The sequence below is a fragment of the Hirsutella rhossiliensis genome (genome assembly GCF_020360975.1).
Source record: "Hirsutella rhossiliensis strain HR02 chromosome Unknown scaffold00005, whole genome shotgun sequence".
NCBI lineage: Eukaryota > Fungi > Ascomycota > Sordariomycetes > Hypocreales > Ophiocordycipitaceae > Hirsutella > Hirsutella rhossiliensis.
This window is the reverse complement of record NW_025408671.1, coordinates 484,967-502,003: the sequence shown is the minus strand read 5'-3', so window position 1 is coordinate 502,003 and position 17,037 is coordinate 484,967. Positions and strand designations below refer to the sequence as shown.

General features: G+C 62.0%; 2 protein-coding genes across 2 annotated transcripts; both read left to right on the top strand.

Moving 5' to 3' along the window:
* Positions 1 to 1,491: 1,491 nt before the first annotated feature.
* On the top strand, positions 1,492 to 6,656 carry HRG_05244 (PIF1-like helicase domain-containing protein; the record flags this gene model as incomplete). The annotated part of the gene is made up of 12 exons (XM_044863715.1): positions 1,492 to 1,629; positions 1,687 to 1,788; positions 1,843 to 2,376; positions 2,436 to 2,497; positions 2,688 to 3,528; positions 3,593 to 4,107; positions 4,173 to 4,655; positions 4,726 to 4,840; positions 4,915 to 5,434; positions 5,536 to 5,666; positions 5,842 to 6,278; positions 6,344 to 6,656. 12 exons carry the CDS (start codon positions 1,492 to 1,494, stop codon positions 6,654 to 6,656), a joined length of 4,191 nt encoding a protein of 1,396 aa, XP_044720247.1.
* A 5,017-nt stretch (positions 6,657 to 11,673) lies between these two features.
* On the top strand, positions 11,674 to 16,457 carry HRG_05243 (PIF1-like helicase domain-containing protein; the record flags this gene model as incomplete). The annotated part of the gene is made up of 11 exons (XM_044863714.1): positions 11,674 to 12,612; positions 12,720 to 12,821; positions 12,894 to 13,257; positions 13,364 to 13,490; positions 13,548 to 13,952; positions 14,014 to 14,051; positions 14,109 to 14,527; positions 14,603 to 15,463; positions 15,526 to 16,002; positions 16,057 to 16,247; positions 16,313 to 16,457. 11 exons carry the CDS (start codon positions 11,674 to 11,676, stop codon positions 16,455 to 16,457), a joined length of 4,068 nt encoding a protein of 1,355 aa, XP_044720246.1.
* Positions 16,458 to 17,037: the final 580 nt, after the last annotated feature.

Below are 17,037 nucleotides of genomic sequence, written 5' to 3'. Positions count from 1 at the left end.
CGGGCCCGGCACCTGGGTTGCGGCCTATCGAGGCGAAGCAAGCGCCGATGTCCGGGAGGTCTCAGGAGGAGAGCAAGCGGAAGCACCCGAAAGAGCGTCGCCTCAGGGAAGTCGGCGAGGCAGTCGGTCGCGAAAAATACGGCGCGCGTTGATGGTGCCTCTGCAAAGGAGAGGCAGCGCGACGTTTAACAAGATCTCGGCCAGAGGACGTAAGCCAGCGCTTGCCGCAACAACCCATCCAGCCGAAAGGGATCAGGGCGCGGCCGGACACCTCCCTCGGACGAGGGCGGATCGTGCGTCCGGGTCGTGGAGGGCGTCCAGAGGGCACGACTAGAAAGCGAAGGGGTGGTGCGCAGACGAGGGCCAAGGCCCCGACGGACACTCAAGCCGCCCAGGAGCACAGGATCGGCCGGCAACCAGTGTCGGGGTTTCGTCTCGAGTTGTCAGGGAGCGCCTCATTAGGCCAATCCAACCTAAAGAAATAAAATACAGAGCGGGAGATTTGCAGTCACCCGGACGCCAGGCGGGACAGGGTCGGCCGGCAATCAGGGTCGGGACCTCGCCCAGAGTAGTCGTCAGGAGTACGTCGTTCAGCCGATCCAACCGAAAGAGATGGAAGAGGGCCGGAGATACACACTCATCCGGACGGTTGCCACCACGGCCATCAGGGGAGGCAGCGGCGGGAGAACAAGACCGGCCGAGGCGAGACGAGGCTGCGGCAAGATCTTCGCGGCCAGCGGAACAGAGAAAGAGGAACCGGCAACCCGACCGAGACGAGCCACTGACGAAACGTACTCGAGGCGGCCAATCTAGGAGGTGGGGATGGAGCAGGAGATGTGCAGTCATCCGGACGGCTGCCACCACGGCCACCACGCCAGGCAGGACGGAATCGGCCGGCAACCAGGGTCGGGATCTCGTCTCGAGTTGTCGGGAGTCCCTCGTTCGGCCAATCCAACCTAGAGAAATAGAAGATGGGACAGGAGATTTGCAGCGATGCGGACGCCAGGCGGGACCGGGTCGGCCGGCAACCAGTGTCGGGACTTGGCCCGGAGTCGTCAGGGCATCCCCCCTCCAGCCAATCGAAGCTAGAGAGATGGAGGATGGAGCCGGATATTTGCAGTCATCCGGACAGTTGACACCACGGCCATCACGTCAGGCGGCGGCGGGAGAACAAGATCGGCCGAGGCGAGACGAGGCAGCGGCAATATCTGCGCAGCCCGTGGAACAGAGAAAGAGGAACCGCCTGCCCGACCGAGACCAGCCCCAGGCGAAACGTAGTCGAGGCGGCCATCGGAGGCAGAGGAGCCGTGAGTCACAGGCGGAGGATTTGGCCGGCGTCTTACGTCACCTTGGGAGGAATTCGCCGCGAAGGAGAGGCTGTCCAACGAGCAAACGTGGTGCACACCAGTGCCGCACGAGAGGAAGGTATCAACGGTGCGGAGCTTCTACCGGGCGTTCCACGACGTGGACACGCTGCCGATACGGACGTGCATGCTGTGCTACCGGAAGCGCACGAGAAAAGAGCTGAGGGAGGTGGCATGGGACCAGTGGTTGTCAAGTCCTATCCCTAAGGCTGGGTGGTCGCCATTTGCGTGCCGGAGTTGCTTCCGCGAGGGCGAGCCTGTCCCGGTTTGCGCAGAGTGTTCTCGACGCTTGGCGTGCGGTGTGCTGTCGCCAGCGGCGCAGCTTCATAGACGTCTCGGTTGTGAGCACACGTTCCCGGATGAGCTCAAGGGCCTGACGCCGGTGGAGGAGAAGCTGATCGCGCTGAACTCGTGCTACGGATTCGTAACCAGGTACAACGTCTCAGGCGGCCAGAAGCAGACGCTAAGGTATCCCAAGCACGTCAAGGGCCACATCACGGTGTTCCCAAACAACGTACAAGAGCTGGCGACGGACGTGCTGCCGCACCCTCTCTTCCAGGTAATGGACGAGATCCACGTCTCGTGGCAGGGGGCGCTAAGGCCGACACCGAGCGATCTGTCGAGTCTCCTATCGGTGAGGCGGCGAGTCGTCGAGAGAGCCCTTGTCTGGTTGAAGAGGAACAACCCCCACTACGCCGCGATCGAGATCGACGCGGCAGAGATGGAGAGCTGGGGAGACCCGGCCCACGGGGTGCCGCCGTTGGTGTACGAGCGCCTGGAGCGGAACGAGCCGTCGGCGTGGGAGAAGACGCGGACGGCGCGTCGTCGTGCCGCCCACGGAGCGGGCCATGGACGACGAGGGGCGGTGGAGATCGAAGAAGTCCTCGCCATGCTCAACCAAGGGGAAAGCACGACGAGTCGCGAGGCCGGCGAGCCAGAGGCAAGCGAGGTGGACGAGGTGCGTGGTCAGAGCTGCGGCGAGGCCGATGATAATGCGAAGACGGTCAACGAGGTGACCTCGTCAGGATGTTTGCGTTGGACGGACCGCCCGACGTGGCCGACGTCGACAAGCTGCGGTTCGCATGCGATTCCGTTCGCCAAGGCGCAGCCGACGACGGTACGGGCCCGAGGACGTGGGTCGAATCCTCGGCAAGGGGCAGCCGGGGCACGTCGATGGTCCTGAACCATTCATCCATGTCCGCCGCGGGATGAATTCGCCGACTCGTTCGAAGCTTCTTTCTTCGCAAAGACCTTTCCCACGCTATTACCATTCGGTGTCGGAGGGCCGCGGCCGGTCGAGGAAGCAAGCTCGCAGTTGGGCAGAGGCTCGGTCAACACGCGCGCGGCGGCGGAGGCGGGGGCGCAGGACCTCCTGTCATCCCGGAACATGAGCCTTCGTACGTGGGCCGACACGGTGTTGCGACGCCACGGCGGCCGGTTCGCGACGCACCACATCTTCGCATTCCTCGTCTTCAACATGGGCGTGCGGTCGAGGAACCGCCGCGTCAGCATGCTGAGCGTGACGAGGAAGAACTTCCGCAAGGTGGAGCGCATCGTACGGTCGCTGACCGCAGACGGGTTAGCGGCAGCTAGAGCCGAGCTGGAGAGCACAGGCAAGACGACCGACGACGGCGTGAAAGAGCTTCTCAGGAGCCTCTCGCTCTATGGCTATCGTCAGCCCATGTCGAGAGAGCTCCGTCTCAGTATGCGGCACAAGATCCTGGCGCTCATCGTCCGCTACGGCGTGCCTGCGATCTGGTTCACGATCAACCCAAACGACATCACGAACCCGGTGAAGCTCCGACTGGCAGCGTACCGCACGCGCGACCCTGAGGCGGCCGAGGAGTTCCTGCGGAGCCTCGATATGTCGTTCAAACGGGTGAGGCTGTCCGTCTCCGACCCGATGAGCTCAGCCATGTTCTTCCACCGGGAGATGACGCTGTTCTTCGAGCATTACGTAAATGCAGGGGAGTCGGTGTTCGGGCGCATCGGCCACTACTACGGTGCCGTGGAGACCAACGAACGAGGATCCCTTCACGTCCACGGGCTGCTCTGGTTACACGGAAACGCGCACCTGAGCTCCATGCTTTCCGACGCCCACGGGGAGGAGCAGGCGGCGTACCGTGAGCGAATCATCCGCTATGTCGATAGCGTCTTCTGTGAGGTAGGTAACAGCAAGGGGCGTTGCTGTCATGGGCCGAGAAGACGCAGGCTGACGCGGAAGGCAGGACTTGGACCAGGAAGGCTTCTGCGCCGTGCAGGCGGAGCGTTCGGTGACGTCTGACGTCTCATCCCTGCTGGACAGTGCCGAGCAGTTCTCGGCCGGATTCGAAGAGGAAGCCAACTTCTGCGCCGGCGCGACGCAGATCCACACCCACAGCCCGACATGCGTCAAGTACTCCCTGGGCAACAAGGGGCGAAGGGGCGACCTCTGTCGCTTCAAGGCGCCATGGAAGCTGGTCGAGGAGACGACGCTCTCACAGGACGGCGTGCTGCGGATCCGCAGGACGCATCCCATGGTGAATCGGTGGAACAAGGCCATCGCCGTGGGGCTCCGCCACAACCACGACATCTCCTTCATAGCGACGCAGCGGAAGACCATGGCTCTCGTCTATTACGTGACGAATTACGCGACCAAGGTAGAGGACCCGACGTGGAAGCGCGTCGCCGCGGCCGCGGAACTGCTGCCCGTCGTCGCAGCAGGTGGCCAGCCGGGTGCCAGGAGGATGCCGGAAATGGCGTCGTCGGCGGCGACGACGGAACCAAGAATAATAAGACGCGGCAGTTTCTGATGAGAGTGGCGAACAGGATATTCACGGAGCGCGCCCTGTCGCAAGTCGAGGTCGTCGCCCATCTCCTGGGATACCCGAGCGAGTTCACGAGCAGCAGCGCCTGGGCGTACCTGAACGTGTCGGTGCTCTACTGGCACGTCTCCAGGCGCTGGCGACACCTTCGGCAGGAGAGCGGCACCGCGGTCGCAGACGTGTCCGTGGACGAGTCGGTCGCCGTGGAGGAAGCAGGCGAGAGGATCAGCTTCGCCGAGGCGTACCATCATCGCGGACACGTCCTACGAGGCTTGTGCCTATATGACTATGTTTCGCTCGTCAGGCTCCAACGCGTCGGCAAGGACGGGTGCTCCGGTGCCTGGGAGAGGTGCCTTTCGAGCGGCTGGGTGGCCGGCAAAGACTGGGTGCAGGTATTGAGGCGGCCAGGAAAGCACGCCGTCGTCTGCCTTGACGGCCACCTTAGCAAGGATTTCGAGCAAGACGACGAGGAACAATGCCACCGCCGGTAAGTAGGTGCGGTGGATGGCCGGTCGAAAAGCGGTCCCAACGCGCGGTGACTAACCGTGCCGCTACAGAGCAGCCGTGCAGCATCTTGCCCTATTCGCGCCGTGGGAGACCTTTCTTAGCGAAGAGCGAGGCGACATCAACGAGATATGGAGGCGCACGAGAGCGGCTTCCGCCAAGAACCTCGTGCCTCGTCGATAACGTTCAACTACTCCGGCGGTCCGCCGAGGACGCAAAGCGAGACGCCAAGCAATGGGCAGCGTCGTCCGGCGACGGGGATCCGGCCGGCGCACCTGGCGATTGGGGAGGATGGGGAGGGGCCGGGCGAGGCGGACCGCGAGGCGGGATCCGCGTACCAGTCCGACAACGTCGGAAACGCAACGCGACTGATCGATGTCGTTAGAAGCGCGACCGGCGCGAACCAGATCACGGCGGGGTCGCGGGAGCTTTCGGGAATGATGCAGCAGCTCTCCCGCTTCCAGCAATCAGCGCTAGCCTCGACGGCCGAGCTCCGGGCCACCGTCGTGACCGAACGGGTGGGGGCACATCAACATGCCCGGGCAGGTGTTCTCCGGGCTGCAGTGCCGCCGCAGGATCAGGTCAAGGCCATCAAGTCGCAGCAGACATGCGCCTCCAGAGAGAGGGTGAAGATGATCCAGGGCATACAAAGCATGGCCCCGGCCCACGGTACCGATCGCGGCGCAGCGGGGCGGAGCGTGCTCGCCGGCTTCGGGGAGGAAGACGTCCAGGTGACGCGAGTGGAAACCGAGGAGAGGGCAGGTAACGCGGAGGCCGGCATGGAAGTCCGCCTCGGCCCATCCACCTCCTTTCACGAGGCCGGGAAAGACTTGACAAGACGATTGACGCTAAACAAGAAGCAGGCGATTGCCTTCTCCATAATATGCCGCCACCTGGACTCGATGCGGCAGGAGACGGAGGCGACGTCAGCCAGCTCTGTCAGTTCGTCGGCGGCGAGGGCGGCACCGGCAAGTCGCGCGTCATCGAAGCACTCGTGGGCCTCTTCGCCGCGAAGGACCTCTCGCATCGCCTGCTGATCACGGCGACGTCGGGGACCGCCGCCGCGCGGTCAACGGCATCACCATCCACTCGGCCTGCGGCTTCACCAGGACCAAGGGCCGGGCGCGAACACGGCGAGGGACGTCGACGGCGTGCGGTTGCCGAGGCAGGCGGAGCGGTTCGTCAACGGCCAGTCTCGGATGGACTGGCAGGATAAGGACATGCTCGTCATCGACGAGGTGAGCATGCTCGGCGCGCGGACGCTGCACGCCGTCAACGAGCGGATCTGCCAGCTGCGGGGATCGCAGCGGGACTTCGGCGGGATCCCCATCGTCCTCTTCTGCGGGGACTTCCACCAGTTCCGCCCGGTCCAGGAGAGGTCGATCCTGCTGCCGAGCGCGGCCGTCTCGTGGGACGAGGACAACTCGTTCAGGGCCGAGCAGCGCCACCAGCACGACAAGGCGCACGCGCTGTGGAGGCGGTTCACGACGGCCGTCATGCTGGACGAGCAGATGCGCGCCGCCGGCGACCCGGAGCTGCAGCGGCTGCTGAAGCGGATCCGCGGGGGCGTGCAGGACCACACGGACCTGGATCTCCTCAACTCGAGGTGCCACCGGGAAGGCAGGCGGATCCGTGGGAGACGGGCATCACCGTGGTGACGCCGCTCAACAGGAATCGGTGGAACCTCAACATGGAGGCGAGCCTGGCGTTCCAGATCCAGCAGCGGTCGACGGTGCGCATCTTCCTCTCCGAGCACAAGTGGAAGGACGGCCTGCCGACCGAGGAAGAGGCCATCATGATGCTGAACCAGGGCGACGACAGCGCGATCCCGGTGCCGGCCGTCTTCATGTTCGTGCCGGGGATGCCGGTCGTCGTGAACCACAACACCCACCAGGGGCTGAAGCTGGTGAACGGTGCTAGCTACACGGCGGTGGAGGTCATCGTCGACAAGGCGCACCCGGGCATCGGATCTCGGCCGACATGACGATCCACTTCGGGCCGCCGGCGGCGATAATACTGGGGTCGAAGACGACCAAGGACTTCCACTTCGTCGGGATGCCGCCCGGCACGATCCTGCTGACGCCCATGAGCGTCAGGATCCAGTGTCAACGGAAGCGACCGTGGCAGCAGAACGACGTCAGCCGAAAGGGCCTGCCGTGCGCCGCCGCTTTCGCGTGCACGGATTACAAGGTGCAGGGGGGGACGCTGGAGCGCGTGGCGCTCGAGCTGCGGGGGACGAGGACGACAAACGTCGGCGGACGCGCCGTCCCGTCGCAGTGCGACCCGTACAGCCTATACGTGCAGCTGTCACGGTGCCCGACGCTGGACGGCATCATGCTCGTGTCGAAAGTGCGAGAGAGACCTAGTGGAAACCGGGTCCCCGGGGAGATGACCGCCGCACAAGCGAGGCTGGAGGAACTGAGCGATAGAACTGTTCGGGAAGCGATGTGCAACAGGCTCGGTGAGCGCGCGGGGACAGAGACGGTGAGCAGTAGGTAACTTAACCCAAGAGGGCGCGACACCAATAACTTAGCTATGCCCCACCCCGACCCTTGCAAGGACTTCATTACTAATGGAAAAATTGGGTCGGGGCGACCGGTGGAGCAGGCGGCACAAGCGAATGGGACTTTCAACGGGCCAGAAGCGAAAGCGGTTTATTATTCTGGGCAATCAGAAGTCTCAGGGCACGGACAAGCGAATCAGATGCCCCAGGACATGACAAACAGAAGGCGAAAGGCCCAACCGAAGGCGAAATGACCGTAGCCAATCGACCGAGCGAATCAGAAGCGGGGATTTCGAGGGGCAAAACCGGGGGTGGGGCATACGGGAGAGGCAACCCAACAGGGTTGCGCAAAGAGCCTTGAGGAACGAAAAAAACGTCTAGACAAGGGGCAGACAGATGTACAGAGGCAGAAAGGTAACGACGACCAAGGGGCAGCCAGGCTGGACGAAAAACACTTCCCATTTAAGGAGTTATAGCAGCGTACGCTATTCCATTTCCGTAGCTTTCTTAGATAGGTGGCGGTTTCGAAGCGGACGGGCCGGCGAGCCCAAGCCATGGGCGACAATGGAATCGAGGAAGAGTCCGTAAGTCAGGACCCGGCTTAGGTTGTCCGGCTCATGAGCGGCGGAGGCAGCCGAAACAGAGAACGAGTGGGTAGCAGAGGAGGCGGGCTTAGGGAAGACGAGATCACCGGGGCCTTATGCAGCAGACACGGTCGCTTCGTCGGCGTATCGGCAGGCTCAGGGCAATATCGTTTCCCGGGCGGCGTAAGGTGGCCGGTCGAGGGCGAAGCCGAAGCCAAGGGTGGAGGACTGAGCGGGAGGGTGCCAGGGGTGATCAAAGACAAAGAGGCAGCGCGCACGTCCCGGAAGGCCGCGGAAGCGGAGGAAGCTTGTTGCCTCTGTGGCGTAGAGAGAAGCGGTGCCATCGTGGTGACGGCGGCGGCGGCCTTGTCGAGAAAAGTCCAGGAATCCGGGACGACGATAAAGACGTTGTCCCGGTCCGAGCCCGGGGGGTAGAGCATGACATCATGACGGAGCAGGCCAGCGACCTTGCCTGTGCAGGTAAAGGGGACGTTAGGCTGAAATTGAGAGTCCTGCCTCTCGGCCATCTTCCTACACAAGATGGCCCAGGGTTAGCGCGAACAGGAAGATAACGAAGACCTGGAACGGGTGGAAGCCCTTGAAGGGGACCTTATTAGGCATCCCAGGAGCGACATAGGTAGAAAGGCGGACAAATCCGCAACAGTTAAGTTGGGCGGCGCCTGGACCGGGCAGTAGGTCCCGCCGCAGCGAGGAGTGGCCGGTGCCGACGATAAGGCCGGTAAAGGAAACAATAGGCGGGATGCAGGAAGTCGCCCATGGAGGCAAAGAGCCTAGGAGAACACTTCAAGCCCATCTTAGCCATATACCGTTTCGTCGGCACTCGCGAAGGGTCAGGGCACGGCTTACGGCTGGTAGCCCTGATCGCGGACGACAAGGGCGGGCATCGTATAGAAAGGTGCGGCCCGTGTCAGACTCGAGGCCGTCGCGTTGCTCAACCTCCCATGCGAGCGCGTAGGGGTGGACGCGGGCATGCATGAAAAACCACTCTTCGGTCCAGTCGGAGGGATCAATAGGCTGGCCGTAGATGGAGAGGTTGAGGCTAAAAAAGACGGATGTCGGGGAATCATCGGCATCCGATCGGAGGGGCGCATATTCCGTCGCGAGCAGCCAGGCGGGAGGAGGCAGGAAGACGCGGGCCATGGCCTCGGCGTTAAGACCCCTGATGCGGTGGTCGTCCTGGTGGGAAAATCTAGCAGGACAGTCCGGCTGGACAAAAGACATCATAGACATCTCACCGCCAGCGCCCCTTTGGCTATCGAGCGGCTTTCGAAGGTGCGGTGCGGGCATATCGGTACGAAGTAGAGAGGAAGACATAGTGCATCTGCGCAGGTCGATAGGCCACTTGCACGCACTAAAAGGACGGGTTCTCAGCGTCAAGAAAGGAGTAGGAAGAAGTCGAGCGTAGACGCACTTATAGTAGATCAATAGTGGTATGGATTCGCCGGGAAGAGCGAGGAGCCTTGCCGCTGTAAGTAAGCAGACGTCAAAGAGATGCGTCGTGGTGTTGCGGAGCTGGGTACTGATCGGGCAGCAAGGGCGACGCGGATTAAAGTGTCCGGCAGGGCTACCGGCATAGGATGGCGAAAACTAGGGCTGTCGGCAGATAGGCCTGTCGATAGGTACAAAGGAAGCCCGGCAGGTCCGAGAGAGGAGAGGTCTAATGCAGAAAGGGGATATTAACAAGGAAGGATATAACCGTTAGCAAGAAGAATGCCAACGCGGCGGAACGCCATTGCCAGGAAGCGAGACAATCTCGGGGTATATCCCGGGCGAAGGCTTCCTAATCTATCGTTCGTTTGCGGAGCCTTGCCGATAAGACAGCACCAGCATGGGGGAGAATCGTAGCCGCGAGGTAAGATCGGTGGCAGGAGAGTGCGAAACGGGGACAGCAGCAGCGGCCGCTGCTGCGACGAGGAGTATCGCGGCGGCGAGACCGATCGCAATGGACGAAGGGCCGAAGCGGGCGTCGGGCCACAAAAGTCAAGGAAACGCGGCACCCAGGTTCCGGCCTATTGAGGCCAAGCCGGCCGCGGCGGCCGACGATGCCTCACGAAGAGAGCAGGCAGAGGCACTCAAAGAGCGTTGCCCAAGGAAGTCGGCGAGGCGGCTGGCCGCGGAAAAGGACGACTAACGTCGATAGTTCCTCCTCGAAGGAGGGCTCGTGGAGGGCGTCCAGAGGGCACGTCTGGAAGGCGAAGCCGTGGTGCGCGGACAGGGCCAATGGGCTCCGAGGGACACCCCAGGAGGACAGGATCGGCCGGCAAGCCCTGTCGGGAACTCGCCTAGAGTCGTCAGGGAGCTTCTGGTTCGGCCAATCCGACCTCAAGAGATGGATGATGGCGCAGGAGATACGCAGTCATCCGGACGGTGGCCACCGCCGCCATCACGCCAGAAAGGACAGGGTCGGCCGGCAAACAGTGTCGGGATTTCGTCTACAGCCGTCAGGAGCGCCTCATTCGGCCAATCCAACCTAGAGCAATAGAAGATAGAGCGGGAGATATACAGTCATCCGGATGCCAGGCGGGACAGGATTGGCCGGCAACCGCTGTCACGATGTCGTCTGGAGTCGTCAGGAGCCCTCGTTCAGCCAACCCAACCCAGAGAGATGCAAGGCAGGGCAGGAGATACGCAGTCATCCGGATGGTTGCCACCACGGCCATCACGCCAGGCGGCGGCGGGAGAACAAGATCGGCCGTGGCGAGACGAGGCAGCGGAAAGATCCTCGCAGGCCGTAGAACAGAGAAAGAGGAACCGCCAGCGTGACCGAGACCAGACCCCGACGAAACGTACTCGAGGAAGCCATCCGAGGCAGAGGAGGAGTGAGCTGCAGGCAGAGGATTTGGCCAGTGTCTTGCTTTACCTCGAAGGGGAATTCGTCGCGAAGGAAAGGCTGTCTAAGGAGCAAACCTGGTGCACACCAATACCGCATGAGAGGAAGGTATCGACGGTGCGAAAGTTTTATCGGGCGTTCCACGATGTGAGCACCTTGCCGATAATGACCTGCAGGCTGTGTTACCGCAAGCGTACAAGGAAGGAGTTGAGGGAGATTCCGTGGGATCAGTGGCTATCAAGTCCCGTTCCTCGGGGTGAGCGCTCACCATTTGCGTGCCGAAGCTGCTTTCCCGGGGGTGAGCCCGTCTCGGTTTGTGTGGAGTGTGCCCGATGCTTGGGGCGCGGGAGCCTGTCGTCGGCGGTCCACCTTCACAGTCGCCTCGGATGCGAGCACATGTTCCCCGACGAGCTGAAGGGGCTGACGCCGGTCGAAGAGAAGCTCATCTCGTTGAACTCGTGTTACGGCTTTGTGACGAGGTATAACATTCCGGGCGGGCAGACGCAGGCAGTGAGGTATCCGAGACATGTCAAGGGCCACATCACGGTGTTTCCAAACAACGTGCAGGAGCTGGCGAGAAGGGTGCTCCCGCACCCGCTCTGGCAAACAATGGACGAGATCCACGTCTCGTGGCAGGGCGCGGAGAAGCCAGCACCGTGCGACTTATCGGGTCTCTTGTCGGTGAGGCGTCAAGTCGTCGAGAGAGCGCTTATCTGGTTGAAGAAGAATAACCCCCATTACGCCGATATTGAGATTGATAGGGCGGAAATGGATAGCTGGGGAACACCATCACACGGTGTGCCGCGGGTGGTCTACGACCGCATGGAGCGGAACGAGCCGTCTGCGTGGGAGAAGACGCGAACGGCGCAGGTCGTGCCGCCCGCAGAGCGGGCCATGGACGACGATAGTCCGGCGGAGATCGAAGGAGTCCTCGCCCAGCTCCTCCAAGGACAAGACGTATTGGACAGGGGAGTCGAGAATCCGAGGGAGTGGAGCGGACGGGACTGACGATGCTGAGCCCGATGACAGAGCCAAAACGATCAACGAGATCACCTCTTCCGGCATGTTTGCATTGGACGGACCGCCGGAAGTGTCGGACGCAGAGAAGCTCCGCTTTGCGTGCAATGCCGTGGGTGGCGATGGGGCCGAGAACGACCGCAAGGGGCCGAGGGCATGGATAAGGTCGGCGGAGGCGGGTCAAGAAGGCACGGATGTCCGCGAGCCATACATCCACGTTTGTCGCGGAGACGAATTCGCCGACTCGCTCGACGCCTCGTTCTTCGCCAAGACCTTTCCCACCCTACTGCCGTTCGGATTTGGAGGACCACGGCTCGCGGAGGAAGTCATCTTAGGACCCGAGGGGCCGGTCAATTGGCGGGGTACGGCTGCTGGAGAAGAGACGGCGGCGCGAGATCTTCTGTCGTCTCGGAACATAAGCCTTCGGACCTGGGCCGGCATTGTGCTGCGGCGCCATGGTGGCCGATTCGCGACGCATACCATCTTCTCGTTTCTCGTTTTCAATATGGATGTGCGGTCGAAGAATCGTCGGGTCAGCATGCTCAGCGCGACGCGGAAGAACTTCGCCGAGGTGGAGCGCATCGTACGGTCGCTGACAGCGGATAGGTTAGCGGCCGCCAGGGCGGAGCTGGAGACGTCGGGCAAGACTACCGACGATGGCGTCAAGGAGCTTCTAAGATGCCTTTCGCTGTACGGCTATCGGCAGCCCATGTCGAGGGAGCTCCGTCTGAGCATGCGGCGCAAGATCCAGTCACTCATCTTATGTCGTGGCGTGCCTGCAATCTGGTTCACGCTCAACCCGAACGACATCACGAACCCGGTGAAGCTGAGACTGGCGGCATACCGCACACGTGATCCCGCAGCGGCCGAGGCATTCCTGCAAGGCCTCGACAAGGCGTTCAAACGTGCGCGGCTGGCCATCTCGGACCCGTTAAGCTCGGCCGAATTCTTCCACCGAGAAATGACGTTGTTCTTCGAACATTACGTGAGAGTGGGCGAGAGTCGGTGTTCGGGCGCATCAGCCACTATTACGGTGCCGTCGAGACCAACGAGCGTGGAGCGCTCCATGTTCACGGACTGCTCTGGCTGCAGGGCAACGTGCATCTAAGCTCGATGCTTGCCGATATCGACGGCGAGGATCAAGCGGCATACCGAGAACGCATCGTCAGATACGTCGACAGTGTCTTTTCCGAGGTATGAGCGGGGCCGGCGTGTTGACCTGCGTCCTCCGTCTGTCAAAGCCGAGAAAGCTGACGAACAAGACAGGATCTGGACCAGGAAGGCTTCTGCGCAATGCAGGCCGAGCGATCGGTGACGTCAGATATATCGCAATTTCTGGGCGACGAACGGCAATTTTCAGCCTCGTTCGACGAGGAAGCGAACTTCTGTGCCGGCGCGACGCAGATCCATACCCACAGCCCGACCTGCGTCAAGTACTCGCTGGGCAAAGGGGGGCGCAAGGGCGATTTATGTCGTTTCAAGGCGCCGTGGGGACTGGTCGACGAGACGGCCTTCACGGGAGACGGCGTGCTGCGGATTCGGAGGTCGCACAGCATGGTGAATCGGTGGAACAAGGCCATTGCCGTGGGGCTTCGCCACAACCATGACATATCTTTCATCGTCACACAGCGTAAGAAGATGGCCTCATCTTTACGTCACAAACTATGCGACCAAGGTGGAGGACCCTGTATGGAAGCGCGTCGCCGCCGCCGCGGATCTCTTGCCTCCCAGGGCAGGTGACGGAATGGCCGACGGCGCGGAGGTTCGTGGAGACAGTGGTGCCGGTGACGATGGCAGGCAGAATAAGACACGGCAGTTCCTGATGAAGGTGGCGAATCGCGTGTTTACGGAGAGGCCGTTATCGCAGGTCGAGGTCGTCGCGGACCTCCTGGGATGCGCGACTGAACTGACGAATGGCAGTGCTTGGGCGTTCCTGAACGTATCGTTGCTCTACTGGCAAGTCTTCCGACAATGGCCGCACCTTCGACGAGAAAGCGGCGCAGCCGTTGCAGATGGCTCTGTGGACGAGTCAATACTCGTCGAAGAAGCAGGCCAGAGGATTTGCCGTGTCGAGGCATACCGTCATCGGGGAGACGTCCTTCGAGGGCTGTGTCTCTACGACTACGTTTCGCTGGTCAGGCTGAAGCGCAACGAAAGGGACGAGGGGCCCGCCGGCTGGGGGGAGGTCCCGTTCGAGAGCGGCTGGGCTCCGGGAGGCCGTTGGGCGCAGGTGCTCAGGCGACCGGGCAAGCAGGCCACGGTCTGCCTCGACGGGTATTTGAGCAAGGATTTCGACGAAGACGACGAAGGGTCGTGCTACCGAAGGTGCGTTTGTCGTCGACGGGCCGGAGGCGCCGGGTCGAGAAGGCTAATTTCCATGGCGAAGAGCGGCTGTGCAGCATCTTGCGCTGTTCGTGCCGTGGAGTCTTTCTTAGACGAAGAAAGGGCGACATCAACTGCATATGGGGCGGCAACGAGCAGCCCTGGCCCCGAGGATATCATGTTTCGTCGATAACGTGCAGTTGCTGCGACGGTCGGCCGAAGATGCAAAGCGGGACGCACGGCAGTGGGCGGCCTCGTCCGGTGACGGCGACCCCACGGCAGTACGTCCGGACGAGGACGGCACCGGGGAGGTGGGTGTCGAGCCCGGATCGGGATACCAGGCCGACAGTGCGGGAAGCACGAATCGCCTAATCGACGTTGTCAGAAGCTCGATCGGGCCGAACCAAATCACGGCCGGCTCGCCGGAGCTCACGGCGATGATGCAGGAGCTCAGCCGATTTCAGCAATCGGCGCTGTCCTCTTCTTCCGAGGTCCAGGCCACAATACTACCCGAACGGGGCCCAAGACGAATCAACATCCCGGGCGGGCATTCTCCGGAGCCACCATACCGCCGCAAAGTGAGGTTAGGGCCATAAAGTCGCAGCAAATCCGCGCATCCAGGGAGAGGAGAAGATGATACGGGGCATACAAAGCCTGTCCACGGCACCGGTGACTGGTCGCCGCGCGGCGGTGCGGGCGTGCTCACGGGTTTCGGGGATGACGACGTCCAGATGACGGCAGCGGAGCTCGAGGAAGGAGTAGCGGGGGCCAGCGCGGGAATGGAGATCCGGTTCGGTGCCTCAACCTCCTTCCTCGAGGCGGGCAAGGCCCTGGCAGCGCGGCTCACGCTAAACAAGAAGCAGGCGATCGCCTTCCTAATTATATGCCGCCAGCTTGACCTGATACGGCGCGGGGAGAAAAGCAACGTACGCCAGCTGTGCCAGTTCGTCGGTGGAGAGGGCGGAACGGGCAAGTCACGAGTCATCGAGGCGCTCGTCGAGCTCTTCGCGTCCAAGGATCAATCGAATCGTCTGATGATAACGGCGACGTCGGGGACGGCAGCAGCGCGGATCAACGGCATTACGATCCACTCCGCCTGCGGGTTCTCGAAAGATCTCGCGGCAGCCGCAAACGCGGCCAAGGATCTCGACGGGGTGCGACTGCCGAAACAGGCGGAGCGGTTCGTCGACGGGCAATCCCGGATGGACTGGCAGGAGAAGGACGTGCTCGTCATCGACGAGGTGAGCATGCTCGGGGCGCGGACGCTACACGCGGTGAACGAGCAGCTCTGCCGGCTGCGCGGGTCGCACCAGGATTTTGGAGGTATTCCGATCGTCCTCTTCTGCGGAGACTTCCACCAATTCCGCCCCGTCCAAGAACGCTCGATCCTCCTCCCCAGCACCGCCGTCTCGTGGGACGTAGACAGCTCCTTCAAGGCCGAGACACGGCACCAGCACGACAAGGCGCACGCGTTGTGGAAGAGATTCACGACCACGGTCATGCTGGACGAGCAGGTGCGCGCCGCGGAGATCCGGAATTGCAGAGGCTGCTAAGGCGGATTCGACTGGGCGTGCAGGACCGCTCGGATCTGGACCTCCTCAACTCAAGATGCTACCGGGAAGGCAGGCGGATCCCGTGGGAGACGTGCATCACCGTGGTGACGCCGCTGAACAGGAACCGGTGGAACCTCAACATGGAGGCCAGCTTGGCGTTCCGGGCCCAGCAGCGGTCAGTGATGCGCATCTTCATCTCGGATCATACGTGGAAGGAGGCCCTGCCGACGGAGGAAGAGGCCATCATGATGCTGAACCAGGGCGACGACAGCGCGATCCCGGTGCCGGCCGTCTTCATGTTCGTGCCGGGGATGCCGGTCGTCGTGAACCATAACACCCATCAGGGGCTAAAGCTGGTGAACGGCGCCGGCTACACGGCGCTGGAGGTCGTCCTCGACAAGTCGTACCCGGGGCATCGTATCACGGCAGACACGACGGTCCATTTCGGGCCGCCGGCGGGGATAATGCTGGAGTCGGAGACGACGAACGACGTTCACTTCGTCGGGATGCCGCCAGGCACGGTCCTGTTGACGCCCATGACGGTCAAAATACAGTGCCAGCGAAAGAGGCCGTGGCAGCAGAACGACGTCAGCCGAAAGGGCCTGCCCTGTACGGCAGCCTTCGCGTGCACAGACTATAAAGTGCAGGGCAGGACGCTCGAGCGTGTAGCTCTGGAGCTGCGGGGAACGCGGACGTCAAACATCGACGGACGCGCCGTGTCCTCGCAGTGCGACCCGTACAGCCTGTACGTGCAGCTGTCTCGCTGCCCGACGCTGGACGGCATTATGCTGGTCTCGAAATTGCGGAGAGGGACCTGGTGGGCAACAAGGTGCCAGACGAGATGACAGACGCAGAAGCGAGGCTGGGCCAGCTGAGCGACAAGACTGTCCGCGAGGCCTCGGGATGGCTAGACGTTGATTCCCTGGACTCTAAAGGCACGGGCCTGGACGTGTAGCTATCGCGATGCCGGGCGCAGGGCGCTGGACGGCACCATGCTCGTGTCAGGGGTGCGGGAGAGGGTTTGGTCGGAAAAGGCCAAAAACCGGTTTCACGAGGAGCTGAGTCCTAGTCGCGAGGTTAGGTCGCTGGCAGGACCGGAGAGGGCGAACTGCGCCGGAAGGCGAAACAAAAGGGCTAGGACGAAAAGGGTAAGTAATCATTAAGCGACCAAAGGGAAGCCGGGATTTAAAAGCTCTCCAATCAGCAGCCAAGATGGGTTCTCCAATCAGAAGCCAAGGGTTTCGAGGGTAAAGTAGGTTTGGGGGTTTTTGGGGTTTTTTTCGCGTCCAGAAGAGCCTTTTCGTTCCTCAAGGCAAAGTCCTTTCGTTCCTCAAGGCACAAGAGTATTTCTCAAACCGGCCTACATGTAGCTGTCGACACGTAGCACTGCAGAGGCCTCTTTCTGGCGACGCCACACGTTCCTTTGCATAGCTGACGCTCATGAATAGTCGGCGAAGCTCTTTGCAACCAATCTAAGCGCGGAAGCGACGCATGATGGTGTGTCCGTGACCTAGGGAGACATAAACACTCTGTCT